The sequence below is a fragment of the Pseudophryne corroboree genome, chromosome 7, assembly GCF_028390025.1.
Source record: "Pseudophryne corroboree isolate aPseCor3 chromosome 7, aPseCor3.hap2, whole genome shotgun sequence".
In the NCBI taxonomy this organism is placed as follows: domain Eukaryota; kingdom Metazoa; phylum Chordata; class Amphibia; order Anura; family Myobatrachidae; genus Pseudophryne; species Pseudophryne corroboree.
Window position 1 is genome coordinate 306,486,841 of NC_086450.1, and position 15,430 is coordinate 306,502,270.

A 15,430-nucleotide genomic window follows, 5' to 3' on the forward strand; every position below is an offset into this window, starting at 1 on the left:
TGGTGTGGCTACATTGCTGGCCTTATCTGCTCCTTAGCACAGTGATTTATGAGCGTTATCATTTACATGATCTCCAGTTTCCTGACATTATTCTTTCCAAACCTCATATTTGTGTACACGATCTTCTAAGTGATTCCTATTTTGTTTTCCTTATTGCCTCATTAGTAAGGTTAGAATAAAAAAAAAAGGTGCATCAAATGGAACTTTCGCATATTGTGGGTAATGGCCCTCATTCCGAGTTGATCGCTCGCAAGGCGAATATAGCAGAGTTGCTCAGGCTAAGCCTACGCCTACTGGGAGTGTATCTTAGCTTCTTAAAATTGCGACCGATGTATTCGCAATATTGCGATTACAAACTACTTAGCAGTTTCAGAGTAGCTTCAGACTTACTCGGCATCTGCGATCAGTTCAGTGCTTGTCGTTCCTGGCTTGACGTCACAAACACACCCAGCGTTCGCCCAGACACTCCCCCGTTTCTCCGGCCACTCCTGCGTTTTTTCCGGAAACGGTAGCGTTTTTATCCACACGCCCCGAAAACGCCGTGTTTCCGCCCAGTAACACCCATTTCCTGTCAATCACACTACGATCGCCGGAGCGAAGAAAAAGCCGTGAGTAAAAATACTATCTTCATTGTAAAATTACTTGGCGCAGTCGCAGTGTGATTATTGCGCATGCGTACTAAGCGGAATTTCACTGCGATGCGATGAAAATTACCGAGCGAACGACTCGGAATGAGGGCCAATGTATCTATCCTTGGAGAGAGTATAGAAGTTACCCAAAGCAACCAATCCCCATGTCTGCAATATCTTTCTCAAGTTGATGTTCCCATATTAAAGCTGTGGACTAAAGGATCAGATCTAAATTTAGCACATCTATGATCAGTTTCTCAGACATGCGGGGGGACGCCCGGCACAGGGCTAGTAGTCCGCCCCGCATGTCTGGCTCTGCCCCACCCCTGCAAGAGTGCAAAAGCATCGCACTCCCGTCTTGTTATACTTATCCCCGGTTCCTGGTCCTCCTCTCTTGTCACACTGGGAGCCCCCTTTAACTTGTTTGGCTGTAATTTCTATCCACCTTGTATAATATTATATTGCTTTATTTCAGGTTATAACCATCCGGCCCTAATAAAGGTTTTACAGCAGCCCCAAAATTTGGTAAGTGAAGAGGATGTCGACCAAATATATCTAAAAATAATGTGTATCGCGGAATACTCATTCATAGTATTACATACACTTTTCCAGAAGGATAGGTGCTAACATTCCAGATGCACATTAATATTCTATATAAAACACTCGCCACAGGTTCTATTCCCACTCTGTGGGTGTCGTGGACACCCACGAGTGGGAATAGACCCTGTGATCGGCATTCCGACTTCCGGCATTTTTAGCGTTCGGGATCCCGGCGTCGGCATGCTGACCTCCGGGATCACGATCACTGGTAGCATAACCGCACCCCCACTGGACTATAGTACTGTAGATTGCTGAGCAAATACTCAAAGTATGGTCACGTACCATGCTTCTAATAAATACTATGTAAAACGCTTGTTTTATAATGCCTTGTGCTTTAGAGAACTATTTAGATAAAGTTTAAAGCAAATGAATAAATATTTATTTATAAACTACAGAAATGGGTTCTCTGCGCACTGAGGTATTAATATAAGTCGGGGTGTGCTGCTGGTAATGAGGGGTGTCCCACCCCCCCTTAAATGGTAGGTATACAGATGTGGATAAATCCACAGGGAACCAGCGCTCAACCCCTAGTTGTAGTAGTAAATGATGCAGTTATAAGGTGGTGTTATACCTAAAAAGCACTAATGAAAAGGCAGGTAATGTACTTAAATTATTTATTCAAAGATACTAAGATAATGTCTTTCCCAAAAGAACAAAAAATCAAGTTTAAATAGTCAATCGGTGATTGGAGCACGCTCCTGGTTTGAGCTTAATTTATGAAATGCAAGGTTCAATTGAAAGAGCAAATGCTGTAATCTTTGCAAAGTCAAAAATGATAAAATGAGAAAAAAAAAGAAAAAAAGAGAAAAAAAATGCCACAAAAAGTGTACTAAAGTCCCAACAGTTCATAAAGTCTGTACAGACTGCGGCGTCCCGCTGGTCTGTGCTCTGATGTAAAGGTTTCTCTTGTACAATGATGAACAGTGGACAGCGGTAGTGTATGCTTTGGTGAGAGTGGAGAATAAAGGCCCTGGACTGGCGCTCTTCCTCCTGCAGCGCGTCCCACAGTAGAGCGCCTGGTTCAGACACGCTCTGTGGGGCCGCTGGCCTGGGGTGCGCGCCTGTCACGGAGGCGAAGTGGACCCGGCCGGAGCTCTCCGAGCGGCTGGCTGCGCCTCTCCTCCTCCTACAGGGACTTACCTTTTCCCTTCCCCTCCGCCTTCCTCCACACGCTGTCTCTGGCTTCTTCTGTCGCTTAGCAACCGGTTGCTTTCGGAACTCAGGATCACGTGACCGGACGGTTTGCGGAAAAGATTAGCTGCTCTGTCCTTCCTTGCAGTGAGCATTCGTCCTCTGTCCAATGTAGTTTAAATGGGTAGCTCCAATGCCTGCCTCCTCTGGGAAGACCCTAATAGGTCGAAACGCGTTGGAGCTACCCATTTAAACTACATTGGACAGAGGACGAATGCTCACTGCAAGGAAGGACTTTAGTACACTTTTTGTGGCATTTTTTTTTCTCTTTTTTTCGTTTTTGACTTTGCAAAGATTACAGCATTTGCTCTTTCAATTGAACCTTGCATTTCATAAGTTAAGCTCAAACCAGGAGCGTGCTCCAATCATTGACTATTTAAACTTGATTTTTTTTGTTCTTTTGGGAAAGACATTATCTTAGTATCTTTGAATAAATAATTTAAGTACATTACCTGCCTTTTCATTAGTGCTTTTTAGGTATAACACCACCTTATAACTGCATCATTTACTACTACAACTAGGGGTTGAGCGCTGGTTCCCTGTGGATTTATCCACATCTGTATACCTACTATTTATTTATAAACCACTGTATGCCATAAGCCAGTGGTGCCCAGACTTTCTTGAATCATAGTGCTCTAGAGTCTATTTTTTTCTCACCGCACCGCTAAGGCGAAAGTTTCTCATAAAGAATGAAAACATTAATTGTGCTTAGCTGTCATTCAGGTGCAGTTATGTGGTGGTGCACAGGGCAGTGCTTCTGTTCCCAAAATATTTTCTGATAGGCAGAACCAGTGCTGCTGACTGGCAGTCACAGTGACTATAAAGAATTTGATTTGACCCTTGACCACAAACCCGCGGCACTCCTGCAGGTGCCCCGCAGTACCCAGTATGGGAGCCACTGTCATAAACTACAGTATGATGATAGAAATGCAACTACAAATTTCAAAATGACAATCATGTTGCATTTGTTTAGCGCAGCTTACAAACTGAATATAAATAAAGCTGTCAGTTGGTTACAAGCCCAGTCAGTAAGCATCAGTAAATATGATGACATTGTGAAAACAAATATCTGACTAGTTACTATTGGTTACAGCACGTGTATGTATATAACACTGTTGGGAAACTGTCATTGTGAAAGAAGTGTGAGGATGATCACACTACATGATTTTTAGGCATAGCTTCCAGCTGCCCAGGTTAGGTGGGTCAGTCCTGTTTGAGGGCTCTGTCCTGTTGTCCCATCCCGATCAGCTGTATGCAGCACTGAATGGGTGGTGCCAGGGGTATAAGGAGCAGCCTGACTCTTCATGCCCCCTGTCATGATTCCCAGTGCTCCAAAATAGGGAGGTATGTTTTAGGCAGTGTGGTGCAATGTAGAGCAGTATAGTCCTGCTAGCTTTGCCAATGATATATCTTTGATTGTAGAACATAATAGGTTTTATACAGCCAGTATACAACCTACTATGTTCTGCATTTTAATATACAATAGCAATAGCAAAGCCTGCAGGACTATCCTGTATAATAGAGGTGATGGAAATCTGATGGGAATGTCATATTGACACTGTCAGCTCTATTTACGGCACTTTTATTCCTTTTTATTTCAGAGCACATTTATCAACAGACCAGCTCTTGGCATCCTGCCTCCGGAGAATTTCACAGAGAAACTGGAGGAGTCCTTGTTATCTGTAATTACATTTATTTTATTATATATTTATTACCAGTTATTTATATAGCGCACATATTCCGCAGCGCTTTACAGAGAGAATATTTGGCCATTCACATCAGTCCCTGCCCCAGTGGAGCTTACAATCTATATTCCCTATCATGTACACGCACACACATTCATGCTAGGGTTAATTTTGTTGGGAGCCAATTAACCTACCAGTATAATTTTGGATTGTGGGAGGAAACCGGAGTACCCGGAGGAAACCCACGCAAGTACGGGGAGAATATACAAACTCCACACAGGGCCATGGTGACGATCTGTCATCCATAACATCCTCCAGCCTTTCTGTTGTCTGGGTGAACATGAACAGTGCTGACAAACTGCCCAGTCTAACCTATCCTAATATTGAAAATGAATGATACATATGCCTGACCTTAATGTGGTACTCACTAATGTATTGTTTCTTTCTTCTTCTTAGATTGGACCAAAAAGTTTGAAGCAAATAATTACAATGTCCTGTGGATCATGCTCTAATGAAAATGCTTTTAAGTTAATATTTATGTGGTACAGAGTAAGTTACAGCTATTTCCTTACTTTAGTTTCTCTCCCTTGAAGTACCCCACAGGGCAAAGTACTGGTAGAGGCCCATGGCAGAGTGAAGAGTATATTTGTGTACTCGGCCAGGAGACATGATGACTCAGTTCATTTTGCTTCACATAATAATGGCCATGGCATCATCACTTGCAATCACAGTATTGGTCCTATGGGACTTCCATAGCATAAATGTTGTTTTAACTAATAACGCAGATGCATAGACAGTCAAGGTAATATAAAGTGCTATTAGAACTGCCAGTGCCCAGCCCAAATTGTTTCTAAGGAATCCGGCCAAGTCCTCTGGCTCAGCTCACCCATGACTACAATGCACACGACGATTGGTCTTACCTGGGATTTCCCTGGTATCCAGGTGAGATAGTGCAATCAATCTGACAAATGTTGTGGGTAACTATATTAGATGGACCAAAAAACTAAATAAATAAATAGATCTCTTATTTCAGCCTGTAGAGCGGTGTACTAACTTTAATAAAGAGCATTATATTATTTATAATGGACTTATTAAATAGAAACTATATTTTTGTAAATAGCATAACATATGAACAATTTAAGGGGGGGAAATTAATCGTGCAAGATAAATTTTACCTGTAAAAAACTCTGTTTTTCACGATTTTTGCTCAATCTTGTTTCAATTGCAGCCCGTTTTTACGGGTGAAATTTTACCCATTTTCACGCGAAAATACATGGATCCAAGATAAGTTCCCAGATCCATGTGTTTTCGCTGAGGTGATCACGAAAATGCATCAGTTATAGGTGATTTTTTTTTTCACCTGCCCCCAGGCAGGTGAAGGAGAATCCACAATCGTGCCGGGTTACGGGGCTAATTGGATAACTCCTGGTGGAGCAATTACCTGTAGTCACGGTAATTAGACTTTCATAGGAATATGGTAGTGGATTGTAACAGCCTTGTGAATAATTTCTGGGGGAATTCCAAAATGGTTCAGCTTCCTCTACAATGTCTTGTTTATCAGTTTATTCTAACATCTTTTCTAAGAGATTGTAAACAAAACATTATAGCAATGACATTTGTGAAATATACATATTCTTAATTTGGTAAATCTGGTATGTTATGAAGGCGACAAGCAAGACGAGTTTCCTTTCTCTGATCGGATCACCACAATGGCCCTGCTCTTGTATGTAAAACACATCCCCATTTGCTGCTCTTCAATGTGATGTATCTGTATTTCAGAACAAAGAGCGGGGCCACAGTAGTGCAACAAAAGAAGAGTTGGAGACTTGCATGGTGAACCAGGTATATTAATTTAAAAAAAAATAGCCTATTGTTAAAATTATGAATGTTAGTTTAGACTTTTAATAACTGCTAAGTACAATGTACCAATTATTTGTGTCATTTGTTTGTTTAATTATTGTGAAATACATTTTGTGTGAGCTTCTGCAAAGCCCTATGACATTTTCCTGCCTTTGTATGTCTTCAAAATGCAGCCCTGGGTCTAAATATAATAGCCTGTAATTAGTGGAAGCTGATGTTATTCCGTCAAGATAGTCACTAGGTTAAAAACGGCAATTAGTTTAAAAGCAAAACGAACCCGGTTTTGTTTGCTGCTTTAAATCTAGTGAATTTTTCATAGCAATTGCACTGGTTCCTGCAAATCACAGACTAGTACAGAGGTTCCCAAACTGTGTGCCGTGGCTCCCTGGGGTGCCTCGGGACACTTGCAGGGGTGCCTTGGGTTGGTGGTCCAGGACCAATTCAAATTATTCATGGTCAATATAATAGGTAAAACCAGAGCTGGTGGCTACCAGTCATAAAATATGTGGCCAAACAGAAGCAAATCTTGTCCCTCACCACACAACTGACCCTAAGGATGACATATAAACACGATCTACTTAATGTAATATTTCTTTCTAAATTTCTCAATAAGACATTTTTGGCCTAGGGGTGCCGTGAAAAAAAATCTGATATTCTAGCCAGGGCGCCGTGATTCAAAAAAGTTTGGAAACCACTGGACTAGTATATTTGCCCTCTGGTGGGGAAAGGTTAGCTTGCAGTGACACCTGATGGCAGCACTGTGGCAGTGGAGAACCATACCTCGCAACGTTTAGGATGCAGAATTTGAACAAGCCCCTTTCTCCTAATCAACCTAAACCCTACCCCAAAGCGTCCGGTTTTACCAAAGCTTTGCCCATTTTAATATGATATCACCCCTTCCGAGGCCAGGGATTCAGGACTTCCTCATAGAAATCAGAACCGTTGGAAGGGTTGGAGAACTACATGGGTTGGGTCTGACATTCCGGCGGTCGGAATGCCAACCCCCTAACCCTCCCTGGTGGTGTCTAAACCTAATCGCCCCTCCGTGCAGCCTATCCCTAACCCCCAAAGACCCCTTTTCCCCGCAGCCTAAACATAAACACCCCCCACACGCACATGCCCTTTGCGGCTTACCTCTCCGGCGGTCTGGCAAACACTCGTTCGGGATCCTGGCAGTTGAAATTCCGGTGCCGGGATTATGATCCTAGTTGGGATGCTGGCGCCAGCATTCTGATGAGTGTTGGGATCCTGGTGTCAGCATTTCAACTGCCGGGGTCCCGACCCCTGGGATCTTGACCGGATTCCATTTGGAACAAGCTTGCACATAGCTAGCAGCCGCAGGCAAAATAGCACAACATGGATTTTGAATTGGGGTGGACGAGACATTTTATGTGACACTGTGTGACACTCCATGAGATTACTGCCTCTTACTGATCCTTATACTCACCGATCTATGAAGTTTTTTAAATTGGTAAACAGAAATAAATTCTATGGCTACATGGGCATACAGCTTTAACCTGCAGAGCAATTAAGTTAACTGATATTACTTCACAGGAGGCCAGGCTTTGTGTGACTTCCAAACTGAAGCAGAAAGGTACAATAGAGTAGTCCCATCACTTGCCAAGCAACTCAGTTGTAATGTCATAGGTGACCTGTCTTCCTGCTCCCACATGCACACCGAAAGCGGAAACCTGGACTTGTGCTTCCAGTTTCAGATTAAGAATAAAGAATAAATAATTTTATTTTTCTATTCCTGTGACACTCCTGGCTCATTCTGGAAGTTGTTACCGTAGTTTTCAGGGCACAGCAGTGATTATTAGTACATGCATACTATTATTCCCCATGGGTAAGCCTTGCTGGATGCCATTGGTCATCACCAGTAGGGGGTCTTTGGTAAATGAGCAGAAGCCCTACATCCTGCGTTTTAACAATTTGTGGCCCAGATTCACCAAGCCTTGTAGAGTGATAAATTGCACAGTGATAAAGTACCAGCCAATCAGCTCCTAACTTCCATGTTACAGGCTGTGTTTGAAAAATGACAATTAGGTGCTGATTGGTCGGTACTTTATCACCGTGCAATTTATCACTCTCCAAGGGTTGATAAATCTGGCCACATATTTGTTTGATAAGTTGAAAATGGATATATCCTTAAACTTACAGCAAAAAAATAAATTGTGTGTTAACTACGTATATTGTAAATACAAATTAGCAGGAAAAATATTGAAATATGACATAGCAAGTACTCTGTCTACACTGAGCAATATGAACATGAAAGAGCCAGTGAGATAAGATTCATGGCCTGAATTGAGAATTTGCTGTTTAGTGGAACTTTGCGTAGTGCATTTTTACTAACGAGATCTGATTTGAAGACTATTTCCAGATCACTGAGTTGGGAGAAAATGGCATCAGCAGAAAATAGCTGAAAAAATGTGAAATTATTGTGCCTGTTTACAGTAAGGAGCAAATCCAGATAAATGATGCAAACTTACACCTGGGCACACCATGTTGCAGTACAAGAGGTGCAACTATATACTGCCTGTTTTTTTATTTTAGCATACGAATACTGGGCAGCTTATTTTTAACATACAGTTTAGAGATGAGCTAGTAGGCGCCTCCATCCCAACTCGGATTCTGTCCACACATATTAAATGTGCCGCGCCTACCAGATGGATTAAGTGAGGCCCTTATACCTGCAGGTTTCTCTACATACTTTCCTAGCATTCACTCTGGTTTAAAGCTATGAATGAGTCATGTTATCTGGACTCCCTAAAACAAATCAAAAATTATTTTTTTTTTTCTATTCAGTACCCAGGTTGTCCAGACTACAGCATTTTGTCATTTATGGGTGGTTTTCATGGACGAACTATGGGTAAGAAATATGTTATTTAGTCACTTTAATTCCTAACCTTCCTCACCCCATTCCATTAAATCAGTAATTCCTTAGAGATTCTGGTACATGTTGATACGAGAGCATCACGAAGCAGCTGCAGATTTATTGACTGCACATTTATGCTGCAAATCATCCATCCCTCCACATCCCAAGGGAACTTTATTGCATTGATATATGGTGACTGTAGATTACTGTGAACTCATTATCATGTTTGTGGAACCAGTCTGAGATGGTATGTGCTTCGTGACATGGTGTATTTTGCTGCTGGAAGTTGTAATTAGATCAGGGGAAGACTGCAGACACAGAGATACACATGGTCAGCAGCAATACTTGGGCAGCCTCTGTCATTTATGGTGAACAATTGGCATTATGGAACCTAATGGTGTGCCATGAAAACGTTCGCCACACCATTATACCGGGATCCGGTCTTAAGATCGACAGTGTCTAGGTCGACAATGTTTAGGTCGACCACTATAGGTCGACAGTCACTAGGTCGACATGGATGGAAGGTCGACAGGGTTTCTATGTCGACATGTGCTAGGTCGACAGGTCTAAAGGTCGACATGAGTTTTTCACATTTTTTTTCTTTTTTTGAATTTTTTCATACTTAACGATCCACGTGGACTACGATTGGAACGGTAAAGTTGCCGAGCGAAGCGGTAGCGGAGCGAAGGCACCATGCCCGAAGCATGGCGAGCGAAGCTAGCCATGCGAGGGGACGCGGTGCACTAATTTGGGATCCCGGTCACTCTACGAAGAAAACGACACAAAAAAAAAAAAATCCTCATGTCGACCTTTAGACCTGTCGACCTAGCACATGTCGACCTAGAAACCCTGTCGACCTTCCATCCATGTCGACCTAGTGACTGTCGACCTATAGTGGTCGACCTAGACATTGTCGACCTAGACACTGTCGATTTGATGAACCACACCCCATTATACCACCACCACCATCACTACCAGCTTGAACTGTTGACACACGGCAGGATAGAACCATGGATTGTAGACGCCTACCGCTTGCATGCTGCAGCAGAAATTGTGATTTGTCACAGCATGCAACGATTCTACTATGGTCAGCTGTCCACTGGTTAGCCTGTGTCCACTGTAGCCTCAGATTCCTGTTATTAACTGACATGGGTAGAAGCTGGTGTGATCTTCTGCTACTGTAGTCCATTCGAAAATAGGTTCTGTGTGCTGAGCTTTCAGAAGTGTTCTTCTGCCTACCACTGTTGTAACACGTTATTTGAGTTATTGCCACCTTCCTATCAGTTTGAACCAGTCTGGCCATTCTCCTCTTCTCCATGCCCTCTCATCAACAAGCCATTTTTGGCCACATAAAAATCACTCACTGGTTGCTTACTGTTTTGCTCAACGTAGTATGTGAACATCCCAGGGGAGCAGCAATTTCGGAGATACTAAAACTACCCTGTCTGGCACCAACAAGGTTTTCACAGTCAGACACTTATATAAATTCCCCAATCTGGTGTTTAGTCTTAACAACACAGGAACCTTTTCACCATGCCTGCATGCTTATATGCATTGAGTTGCTGCCACTTGATTGGCTGAGTAGATACATTAACTTTCAGGTGTATGGGTGTATTGACCATGGTATAATATTCATTATAATTTCATTTTCATATACCCAAGCTCCCTGATAACATTCTGGGTCTGATTCAGAGGTGTCTTTATGGTAATGCTACAGCTGTTGGTTGGTCTACTGAAACACTCGCTGGCTGGGCATTAATCAGCCGCTGCGGAGGTGCAGAATCTCTGTCTGAACACTGCCACACTAGCATCTGGCTTGTCCACTCCAACCCTGCACAGCTACCGTATGCAGGGCTTGACTGGCCCACAGGGGTACAGGGGAAACCCCTGGTGGGCCACACTGCCTGGGGACCCACCTTTACTCTATGGATCAGGTTCCAGACTGTGCACTTGAATTACACAAAATACATGTTATCTTATACTGCACAGGACTTTGGTATATTCTCTACAGTGTATTGGTGTTACTAATCTGGTACATTGCATGCACTATCACTATATATACTTATCAAGGAGTCCATACCATGCTCACTCTAATGGTTAGCCAAACCTCTGTGGAGCCTGGCCACACCCCTACACATGGGCCCCTACCACTGCATTCCCTGGCAGGCCCTTTATGCCCTAGTCCGACACTGATCATATGTGTGTCTTTCTGCAAAACTACATTCATTCCGCACAGCTATGGGAGTCCTTCAGCACTGCTACGGGAGTTCCGTCTGCAGTTATGGGAGTACCTCTGCACAGCTATAGGAGTCCTTCTGCACTGCTACAGGAGTTCTCTCTGCACAGTTATGGAGTGACTTCCGCAGAGCTATGAAAGTATGTCTGCACAGTTCTATAATCCCTTCCGCTCAGATACTATTTGTGAATCCTTCTGCACAGCTATGTAATTCCTTCTTCACAGCTATGCGAGTCTGTCTACACAGCTATATAATTCCTTTAGCACACCTATGTGAGTCCTTCTGCACAGATACTACGGGAGTATTTCACAGCTATATCATTTCTTCTGCACAGCAACAGGAGTATTTCACAGCTATATAATTCCTTCTGCACAGCTATATAATTCCATCTGCACAGCTTCAGGAGTCCTTCTGCACAGCTATATAATTACTTCTGCACAGCTATATAATTCCTTCTGCACAGCTTCAGGAGTCCTTCTGCACAGCTATATAATTACTTCTGCACAGCTTCAGGAGTTCTTCTGCACAGCTTTATAATTCCTTCTGCACAGCTATATAATTCCTTCTGCACAGCTTCAGGAGTTCTTCTGCACAGCTATATAATTCCTTCTGCACAGCTATATAATTCCTTCTGCACAGCTTCAGGAGTTCTTCTGCACAGCTATATCATTCCTTCTGCACAGGTATATAAGTCCTTCTGCACAGCTATATAATTCCTTCTGTACAGCTTCAGGAGTTCTTCTGCACAGCTATATATTTCCTTCTGCACAGTTATATAATTCCTTCTGCACAGCTTCAGGAGTCCTGCACAGCTATTTTATTTATTTATTAGCAGTTTCTTATATAGCGCAGCATATTCCGTTGCGCTTTACAATTAAAACAACAGTTATAGAACAAAACTGGGCAAAGACAGACATAGAGGTAGGAAGGCCCTGCTCGCAAGCTTACAATCTATAGCTATATAATTCCTTCTGCACAGCTATATAATTCCTTCTGCACAGCTTCAGGAGTTCTTCTGCACAGCTATATAATTCCTTCTGCGCAGCTTCAGGAGTCCTTCTGCACAGCTATATAATTCCTTCTGCACAGCTTCAGGAGTTCTTCTGCACTGCTATATCATTCCTTCTGCACAGGTATATAAGTCCTTCTGCACAGCTATATAATTCCTTCTGCACAGCTTCAGGAGTTCTTCTGCACAGCTATATAATTCCTTCTGCACAGCTTCAGGAGTCCTTCTGCACAGCTATATCATTCCTTCTGCACAGCTATATCATTCCTTCTGCACAGCTATATCATTCCTTCTGCACAGCTATACAAGTCCTTCTGCACAGCTATATCCTTCCTTCTGCACAGCTTCAGGAGTCCTTCTGTACAGCTATACAATTCCTTCTGCACGGCTACAGGAATGTCCTTCGGCACATTCATGAAAGTCCTTCCGACACCTATGTGAGTCCAGTCCTTCTTGATGTATGGACCAGATCAGAGTTAGCAGAGATGGATCCTTTACTTCAAATCGGACAAATTTTTCACCATACAGTAAAGAAACACTTTTCTTGAAAAGACTCTAAATTAGTAGGAAGATGGACTTTTATGTGACATTCACATTTATGCACAATGTACCGATTTGGATTATTCCTTGTCAACGCAAACTGCAATGCACTTCTACTATAGATTGTTTAGGTGTGTATCTTTAAATGCCATAGCTAGATCTGATAAGTGGATTGGTGCAGGGAATATAAACTCCAGGCAGGAATCCTAAATGCCTCACACTCATATATAGGGGCAGATTTATTAAGCCTGGTGAAGTGATAAATTGGAAGGTGACAAAAGACCAGCCAGTCGGCTCCTAACTGACATTTTTCAAACCCAGCCTGTGACATAGCAGTTATGATCTGATTGGCTGGTCCCTTATCACCTTACACTTTATCACTTCACCGAGCTTAATAAATCTGCCCCACAGTCTTAAATTCTTACAGGTAGATATTTAGTGACCAGTACATTCAAGATCTTTTGGATGAAATTAAATGTATTGCAGGAGATAAAATAAGTGTAGAAAGATAATTTCTTTATGCTTTGTAAGGATTAAAAAATCTGATGCCCAATGTTAATTTATGTCTGTCTTTTCAATATGACATGTGACCATACATACAGATGTGGTCTCCCTCATCTTGGCTGCTAGTCACAGCAATCGCAAGTGTGCCTGCGGCTGTACGGGTGCACTGTGCACTTACCCGCTATCCATAGTATTGCATGGGTGCATACGCTCCCGGAGAGTTGCTAGTCGCAATCGAGACCCATTCGTGGGTCAAATGACCTGGGATCCATATATATATATATATATATATATATATATATATATATATATATATACCTGTGAAAGATACAGAATTTTAATTATAAAGTGTTAAAGAGTATAGTAATTTTCTCCGGCAGGGTCCACAGGATAACAATAAGATATGAGGAAGCGACAGCGGATTTGCACCAATCGGTCAAAGCTTTGCGGCCTCTCAGCACGCAATGGGCCCGTCCATATATCCCCGCCTCCTGGCTCAGGCAAATCAGTTTTTTGTTTGGTGCGGCAGGAGCCGGACCATGGTCAGAGGGCTGCTGGTTTTTAGCAGCCCTAAGCTTTCTTATTTTATTTTTATAGTCTTACTATTTTTTCTGAGCAATCTTTCTAAACAGTGTCTTATACGTATCTTAGAAAGAGTCGTTCCAACAACTCTCCGCCGGGTCGCCACAGCGCTTACCCACGAGTACAGTGCTGTTTCGGCGGGCGTCTGTGTCGGATATACTAGCAGGTCCAGCAGATGTTACCAGGCTGTGGCCGGAACACGGGGAGAAGGTAAGGCATCGGTTCCACTTAGAAGGGGAATACGGACACAGCCGCACTGTTTTGGGAGCAGACTATCAAACAGTCGCTGACGCGGCTGCTACCTTGGGTGCACCAGCGCTAGGCCTTAGGGATCATAGGCTCCAGGAATAGTATGAGGTATGTATGAGGTTAGTATGATCCCTAGGGTTGATGTCAGCAGTGGGGAGTCAGACGCTCTCCTGGTCGCTCCTCCCCCTGGTTCATGACCAGTTTCCTCAGAGTCTCCCGCCATGAACTGTTTTCCCGCTTCCGTCTCAGACGCTGTACACGAATGGGACCCAGTCGCAGCATAGGCGGCTGTGTGACTGGTGCGTCTGTGTTCACTGAGCGTCTGTGTTCACTATAGGTTCATGGAGCGACAGTGTACACTAGTAGCGTCTGGATCCACACAGCATTCGCTAACGTATTGATCGGTCCTGGAAGTGAGGTGAGTCTCCCTGTATCCCACTCTACTGAGTACGGTTAATACAGGTCTAAGGGGAACATTTACTAAACAGTGATAAAAGTGGAGAAGTGAGCCAGTGGAGAAGTTACCCATGGCAACCAATCAGCATTGATGTAACATTTATAATTTGCATACTATAACAGTATACAGAGCAGCTGATTGGTTGACATGTGCATCTTCTCCACTGGCTCACTTCTCCACTTTTATCACTGCTTAGTACATGTCCCCCTAAGTCTCTATCTACCTTTTTGAGTATGAATATTTAGATAAGTGCCTATTGCATATGAGTCTGTATACATTTACTGTTGTTTATTTCACAGTGCGTCTGAATACAGTAGATCTGTTTAAACATGATTCAGTATTATGTTCTCCTACATACTTGAAATGTAGTTGTAGTTGATGATGTGCTCATATTGCTTATTATACTAATGTATAACATGTGACTGACTGCTAGTGTGATTGCTGACTTTACTGTATTCTGTCAGTTTTGTTCTATTCTGATCCTCAATGCTGGTGAATGGGTGTGGTCGGATTGTATGTCACTTTAAAAAGCTTAAAGTGATTACAGTCACAAATTGTGTAGTACACTGTGGAAGTGTTGATTATTTATCATGTCTAAGAGCGGCAACGGTGAGGAAGATACACTCACAGCAACACCAACACTCATGTCATGTTTGTCTTGCAAAGCTGTGTTATCCTCTCAGGATCTGGTTCAGGGTGGTTTGTGTGCAAATTTTTAACTTTCACCAGGGGTTCTTGAAAAATACAAGGTTTCAGGTGCAGGTTGATCCACCTTGGGCTATGTTTGCACAGACTTTATCCAGTATAGCTAAACGGATAATTCCTCCAACTCCTGTAACGGGGATAGGTTACACGATTAACCCTTACATGCAGCTTCCCACCTGTGGTGTATCACTTCCAGCAGCAGCCTCTCAAAAGAAACAGGTTGATAAGCCGGTGGTAAGTAAATCTTCATCCTCACAGGCTTCGCATGGTTCAGATGAGGATTCATCGGAGGATGAAAGCGCAATTA

General features: G+C 42.9%; 1 protein-coding gene across 6 annotated transcripts in view; it reads left to right on the forward strand.

The window, feature by feature from the left end:
* The window catches only part of ABAT (4-aminobutyrate aminotransferase), a 444,030-nt gene that overhangs the window by 347,661 nt on the left and 80,939 nt on the right, over window positions 1-15,430 (forward strand). For all 6 annotated transcript variants that reach the window (XM_063934264.1, XM_063934261.1, XM_063934263.1 and 3 more), the window contains 5 exons: window positions 1,105-1,154; window positions 4,022-4,102; window positions 4,562-4,654; window positions 5,885-5,947; window positions 8,771-8,834. In XM_063934264.1, the coding sequence (XP_063790334.1) occupies window positions 1,105-1,154; window positions 4,022-4,102; window positions 4,562-4,654; window positions 5,885-5,947; window positions 8,771-8,834 (351 nt within the window). The remainder of the gene's footprint in view (window positions 1-1,104; window positions 1,155-4,021; window positions 4,103-4,561; window positions 4,655-5,884; window positions 5,948-8,770; window positions 8,835-15,430) is intronic.